This window comes from Terrapene carolina, unplaced genomic scaffold (assembly GCF_002925995.2).
Source record: "Terrapene carolina triunguis isolate 2854851 unplaced genomic scaffold, T_m_triunguis-2.0 Scaffold68, whole genome shotgun sequence".
Taxonomy (NCBI): Eukaryota; Metazoa; Chordata; order Testudines; family Emydidae; genus Terrapene; species Terrapene triunguis.
Genome location: NW_020664419.1, coordinates 77,716,749 through 77,724,245, shown reverse-complemented (window position 1 = coordinate 77,724,245; position 7,497 = coordinate 77,716,749). Strand labels below are relative to the sequence as shown.

The window sequence follows — 7,497 nt, the reverse complement described above, 5'->3', positions numbered from 1 at the left end:
AATAGAAGCACCTGTGACTAACTGCAAACGCAGTTAAATGTGTGCTGGTAGGGTAAAGTTTAGCATATAATACATGCTTTATGGAAAAATCCATAGTTTATATTTGAATATTAGGAGGCTACAAGGCCTGCAATATCTCAAGGGCAAACAGTCTTTTTGGCCTATTCACATTTTTTAATCAACATGAGGTTTTTGAAAAGGAGAAACCCCAGCAAAATACAGACTCACTTATTTAGGACTGAGTAGCTTACATTTTAAATCTTTTTACTATAAAAAGTTCCTATAAGAACATTAATTCCTGAAAAAGACATTATTTCATTTAAGAAACATAAGGAAGAAGAAAGTTCACTTATTTAATAAAAAATAAAAGGTGACATTTTCCAAAATGTAACTAAAAACTACACAAATCAATAGGGGCCAGATCTTGGTCCCATTAAAATCAATGGCAAAATTCCCACTGGCTTAAGTAGGAACACAATTTGACCTTTAAAACTGTGAAATTCAGTATTTGATTAAGTTACTACAGAAAGAAAATTCAAGGGAGCAGAGATACAACCCAGTTGAAAAGGCTTCCTCCAGCTATCATACATCCATTAGCAGGATCAAACATTTTCTCCAAATTTTTTATTGACTGCAAAGTAACATCAAATGGGACCTGGCAAAGATAAAAACAATATTTCTTAAGTAAACAGCTCTTTAATATCACAGTAGGAATAAACTGAGACCTCTTAAATTGTCAAAAACAGGTTTCCCAACCACAATGGAAGAATAAATTGCAAATATGCACATAAATAAGTTTGAGCCCAAAATGACCTCTTCTTACATAAACCCCCATGGAAACAGGTTAAGGGGGAGGAAACCTCAGCAAGATCCCTTCACAGTTTTTCTCTTTTATCATTCTGTGCCCCTCAAACCTGGGGACTTTGATATATCCACTGGATGCCAAGGCACCAGGACCATCTGCCCCATTCATGTTTTTGTTCTGCTCTTGAACTCCGATTCCTTCTGCCCACCACCCAGTAGCGTGGCTCCAATGGAGCCATGGTGCCAGGGAATCCCACTAGCTACAATTATTATCAATCACCCCCCCCACACACACACACACACAATGAGAGGGCTCTAAAGCAGTGGTGGGCAACCTGTGGGCCGCAGGTTACCCACCACTGCTCTAAAGGGAAAGAAAGAGTGCCCCAGGTTATATTACCCCGTTCCAATTTAATCTCAGTGGATCTTGTAAGAAGGTGATGCCAGTCCCCCTAGCCCTGCTACCAATTAATGTGAGACCACCTGGTCTATATGAACTAGATCAGTTTTAAAGTTATTGTTTAACTGCATTCAGCCAAAAGGGATTTTATTTAGAAATCACTTTTGAAATGTAAAATGGACTTTCCCTAGCATTATTCTTTAAAATTTCACTGGGTCACCTGACTGTACTGAGTATATTATTTTTAAACAGATGATCCATCTTCTATTCTCAAAACCTGAACACTAATACTGTATACTCTAAAATGAATGAAAATGGCCTTTGTTCTAATTAACCAGTTAATTCAATGATGAAGCAAAAGTACAGGCAGATACTTCAACAAAAGAAAAAAAAAGACAGGAAAATACAATAGGCTGCTAAGTGTGACAGGACAAGAAAGATAATTTTAAAAGACTTTATGCAAAATTTTAAACTGATTTCATTCAATTAGCTCAGGAAAAGACAAAAAGGAAGTGAAAAAAAACAACAACTGTAAAAGGTTTCTTTAATGGACTAGGTTCTCCCTGGCCCTGCTGTGAGGCGAGGGTGCACAAGAAGCCTCTTCTGCTTACATACCCCATACAAAGGCAAGAACAACTGCAGTCCCTGTGCTCAAAGTAAGGCAAGAAGTGTTTGAGCAACACATCCTGGCTTCAGGGGACAGGTAGGGGTGGGGCTCGGTGATCACCAAAAGGGGAGTATGCTACATCATCCTAAAGGATGTTGTGTGTGAACTCCTCCTGCAGGCTGGAAAACATGGGTGAGGGATTATACCTCCTGATGCATAATCTCTCACTGAGCTTCCCCCGACTCCAACAAAGGGTCGTTTGTTATGTGCACAGTCTAACCAAAGATGTTTTATAAAATTTACTGAAAGTGTTGGAAATATTGCTCTGAAATATACATTAAAGGGGAAGGTGCTGAGCATTCTTAACTTCCCTTGGCTTCAGTGAGATTTGAAGATATTCAGCCCTTTGCAGGATCAGGCCCTAAATCCTTCCTTAACCAAATCTCCCATGGAAGTTTTACGTGAGAGGATTTGGCCTGAAGCCTCTATTCAACATGTTGGTGTGAAAAGTCAATTGTTTTGCCTGTGGAAACATATGAGTTTGTTTTTGGCATAAAACGACATCAAATTAAAAGGTTAATGTCATTGTGTGGCTATGAGGGAACTTGGCTGGACCTGCTTCATACCTACAGCCAGATTCTCCACAATGAGAAGAAGTTCAGAAGAATTTTAAAACAGGCCCCACTGATACAGCCCACCAGGACTGTAAGGAAGCTGGAACGGCATCTCTTCCTATTCACCTGGCCCAGCTTCTACTTCCAGGGAAGATGTTTGGGCGGGATTGTTGGAAGTCTGATTTCTGCAGAAATTATTGCATTTAGATATGGGCCATGAACTGAGTAATGTGGTGGGATAGGGTCCTTTGGGAGGAGGAAGATTTATTTCTCAAAGGGGATATCTGGGTTGGTGGGAAGGGGGAAGGTGATATGTACAAAAGGGTTTTGAGGAGCTCTTCATTTGTGCTGGTGAATGTTGATCAGCCAAGATGGAACTGCAAGATACCATGGACCTTTTCCCCATTATTAGTTGGGCCAGGATCCATAAGAGTCAGTCCTTTGGACAATCTCACTCCTATAGGCAGGACTGCTCTATGAGTACCAGGGAGTACTGTATTTAGTAATGAGGAGGAGGAGATAATTTGATTGGGAAGGGGTGAGAGATCCACGGTTTAATTATTTATAAAGGGTGGATGAGGGGGATGCCTTGTGTATTCATCATTATGCTGTGGGCAGCTGTAGGGTAAAGGTATTTGGGGATTAGTGAAGGGGTCACTGGTTAGGATGGACTTTGAGGCTTACCCTAGGGATTCTTACTTGAACACCCAGCTGCAGCCACTGCAGCACTTTCATGGCCACCTTAAGGTAGTTGAGAAAGTTGAGTAATAGTGCCTCATACTGGAAAGTTTTGATGCTGATTGAAGAGAAGGTTACTTATCCTGTGCAGTAACTGTGGGTTCTCCACTTGTAGGTGTGGCAGCACACCCTGCACCTGGGATCGGAGATCTTCATCAGCAGTGCCCATTGGACTGCACATGTGCACCTCCCGCTCTTGCGCTGTGAGTGGGACCTATATATAGCGCTGTGCAGTCTGACCGCTGCCAGTTCCTTCTCTGCCACAGAACTTGTGTTTTCGGCTCCAAAGCAGAGGGCAGGAGGAGTAGGTACTGGAGCACCCATAGGGACACATATCTCAAAGAACCTCAGTTACTGCACAGGGTGAGTAATCTTCTCTTCTTCTTAGAGTGATGTCACTACAGGTGCTCCATTTATAGGTGACAAGAAAGCAGTGCCCCTAATTGGAAGGCTGGGGTTTCAGAGCAACATTTATTGCTGATGATAAGACAGCATGTCCTAGGAGAGTGTCCGCTGTGGCATCCTGCATAATAGCATAGTGACGGGCAAAAGTGTCTGTTGATGCCCATGTGGCAGCTTTGCAAATGTCAGCAATGGGGACATTATTGAGAAAAGCTATCGAGGTGGATAGTGGAAATGTGGAATGTGCTCTAATTGCAGTAGGGGCTGTCTACTGTGGAGTTTGTGAGAGGGGTCCCTGAAGAGGGACGAGGGTGGGGAGGTGGCAGGGCATGATAGGAAGGGGATGGAGTATCCTTCCTTGACTATCTTTAGAACCCACTTGTCCAACATGATTAGTCTCCATGGTAGGAAAAACAGAGCTAGTCGGTCGCCAAACTGGTGGGATGTCAAAGAAGGTGGAAATGACTGGAAGAGGGGGAGACTTCTCAGGGCCTCGACCACACCTTCAAAATTGTTGCTTCGGTGGATGTGCGTGAGAGGTAGCCCACTGAGGAGTGCTGTCTACGTTTGGAGGGATGTCTTTGTTTTCAGTGCTGGATGTCATAAAAGTGCCGTTGAGGAGTATACTGCAGTAATCGGGATCATGGGGGGGAAATGATACTTCCCCAGGCGTTTTTTTGGCACTGGTATGTAGATGCTGAAAGACTGGAGAGTAGTTTGGGAGTCTTTAAGGGAGTGCAGGGAATCATCTGTGTGCACTGAATACTTTTTGGCCCTCAAAGGTAAGTCTTCCACAGAGGTTTGTATCTCCTTAGGAAAGCCCGAGAGGTGGAGCCATGAAGAATGCCTCATGACCACACCAGTTGCGACGGAGCGGGCGGCGGTATCTGCAGTCTAATGCGGCTTGTAGGTTTGTATGTGCTAGGAAGCATCTCTTAGATATTAGAGTCTGAAATTGCTCTTTCTTGGCCTCCGGAAGATCACAACAGAGTTCCTCCAACTTGGAATAATTTAAGTACAGTAGAATCTCAGAGTTACGAATACCAGAGTTATGAACTGACCAGTCAACCACACACCTCATTTGGAACACAATCAGGCAGCAGCAGAGACCAAAAAAAAAAAAGGCAAATACAGTACAGTACTGTGTTAAACGTAAATGACTAAAAAACCAAAGGGAAAGCAGCATTTTTCTTCTGCATAGTAAAGTTTCAAAGCTGTATTAAGTCAATGTTCAGTTGTAAACTTTTGAAAGAACAATTATAATGTTTTGTTCAGAGTTACGAACATGTCAGAATTATCAACGACCTCCATTCCTGAGGTGTTCATAACTCTGAGGTGCTACTGTCGCTGTATTTAGCCATCAGAGCTCGTAGTACAAAATTCAAAATTGGAGCATGGCTGATGAATATGCCTTGCATCCTAATAAGTCTAAGCATTTCCAATCTCTGTCTGGATGGCTAGGCTGGGATTGGTATTGACGGTCTTTCTCTTGCACCACACTGACTACCAGAGAATTAGGGGTGGGTTGCAAGAATAGAAATTCTGGGATTTTTTGATGGAACATAGTATTTTTGTTGTCATGTTTGCAAGTCAGAGGGATGATGGATGCTGGGGTCTCCCAGAGCACTTTCGTGGTTTCAAGAAGAGCCTCATTTATTGGTAGTGCGATCTTGGAAGAAGAGGATGTGTGCAGACTATCAAGTATCTTATGCTGCCGGTCGTTGACTTCCTCCAGTGGAATCTGAAGAGAGAGTCTGAAATCCTGTGGAATAACGCTTAAAAATATTTGAAGTTGTCAGCAGTAGAAGGTGGAGGCATGATAGCCTCATCTAGGGAAGAGGAAGAGAAATGTAATGTTGGTGAGGCACAATATATACATTCTGTGAGACGGGGAAGGTGCACATGTGTGGTCCAACGGGCACTGCTGAGAAGATCTCCGATTCCAAGTGCAGGGGACGCTGCCACGCCTGGAGCACCCATAGGTATATCACTCAAAGAAGAACCATTAAGCTTCCATCAGGCAGACTTGAGGAAAACAATTGTCCTCATCAGTCTATCAACAGTTTGATGAGACTTTATACTAATATTTTGGCATCTACTATCACAATAGTTGCACCTAGGCCAGCTTCTCCTCACAGAACACCAAGGTTTACAAATAACCTGAAAAAAATGGAGAGAGGCAGGAAATTCCTAGAGGGCCAGTGGTTGAATTGTCATACTGAGTCTGACTGACCAACAGATTTTTTAACATGGTATGCTATATCTGTTTTTATTTAATGCAGTGTTGGTGTAGCCATGTTGGTCCCAGAATATTAGAGAGACAAAGTGGGTTAAGCAATATCTTTTATTGGACCAACTTCTGTTGGTGAGACAGACGAGCTTTCAAGCTACACAGAGTTCTTCTTCAGGTCTGGGAAACATACTCGGGGTGTCACAGCTAAGTACAAGGTGGAAAAGATTGTATAGCATAAGTAGTTAACAGATATTTCAAGGTCAAGTGGCCTGTCAACACCTCTCCAGTCATAGGGGAAACAAAAAGCTGGGGGTCAGGGGTTTAGTGGGTTACCGATTGTTGTAATAAGCCATCAATCCAGTGTCTCTGTTCAGTCTATGATTTTTAGTGTCCAGCAAAGTTATCAATTTCAGCTCCCAGGCTCATCTTTTGAAGGTATTGTGCAGGTTTCTTTTGAGATGAAGACCAAGAGGTCAGATATAGAATGATCACTTTGTGAAAAGTGTTCACTCATAGGTGATTTGGTATTTTTGTCTTTTATCATTTTTCTGTGAGAGTTCATTTGGGAGCATAGTGATTGTCTGGTTTCACCCACATAGTTGTTACTGGAGTATTTAGTGCACTGAATGAGGTACACCACATGTTGTGATAGGCATATGTAGAACCCCTGGATCTTGAAAGGTGTGTTATGGGGAGTGTTGATCATCGTAGCAGTGGAGATATGTCTACAGGTTTTGTATCAGTTGTTCTGACAGAGTCTGGTCAACATCCTGGACTCCACGATCAACTTCAGCAATGGAACCCTACAGACAACTACATACAAGAAATCCACAGATCACTACATCTACCTTCACAGATCCAGTAAACACCCCAAACACACCAAGAAATCTATTATCTACAGCTAGGAACTCAGATACCACAGAACATACTCCAAGGAGAAAGTCCAGGATATATACCTGTAATGGGGAAGGGTCCCAGAGCTTGGGCTGCAGCCCAAGCCCGAAAGTGTACACTGCAGTTAAACAGCCCCTTAGCCTGAGTCAGCTGGCATGGGCCAGCTGTGGGTGTCTAATTGCAGTATATATGTACCTTCTGAGTACATTTCCCAGATCTAATGAAGAGCTTGGTATAAGCTCAAAAGTTTGTCTCTCTCACTTACAGAAGCTGGTCCAATAAAAGATATTATCTCACCACCCTTGTTTTTATTTAAGACAGTCTTGCTGCGGACTTGGAAACTGGTAGTGAGGTCACAATCACTCTTTCGATGCCTCCATGTGATCGGTGTCAGTCCGCCTACCCGCTAGGGGGCGGTGGGGAGCTACGTCGTCACGGGCTGGCCGGGGTTACGCCTCCGCCAGCGGGGAATTAGCAGCGGAAAGGCTGCCAGCCAGAGTCTGTAGCGCGCCCCTCAGGCAGGGGAGCACCGGCAAAGGTCAGTAGCGCGCCCCTCAGGCAGGGGAGGGCCGGCAAAGGTCAGTAGCGCGCCCCTCAGGCAGGGGAGCGCCGGTAATGGTCAGTAGCGCGCCCCTCAGGCAGGGGAGCGCCGGCAAAGGTCAGTAGCGCGCCCCTCAGGCAGGGGAGCGCCGGCAAAGGTCAGTAGCGCGCCCCTCAGGCAGGGGGGCGCCGGCAAAGGTCAGTAGCGCGCCCCTCAGGCAGGGGGGCGCCGGCAAAGGTCAGTAGCGCGCCCCTCAGGCAGGGG

The 7,497-nt window shown here is 44.4% G+C and overlaps 1 protein-coding gene across 1 annotated transcript in view; it reads right to left on the bottom strand.

Annotated features, from left to right (window-relative positions):
- Positions 1 to 535: 535 nt before the first annotated feature.
- The window catches only part of CFAP54 (cilia and flagella associated protein 54), a 199,539-nt gene continuing 192,577 nt past the window's right edge, over positions 536 to 7,497 (bottom strand). Inside the window, exon 67 of the mRNA XM_026649001.1 lies at positions 536 to 655. Within this exon, the coding sequence (XP_026504786.1) occupies positions 536 to 655 (120 nt within the window). The remainder of the gene's footprint in view (positions 656 to 7,497) is intronic.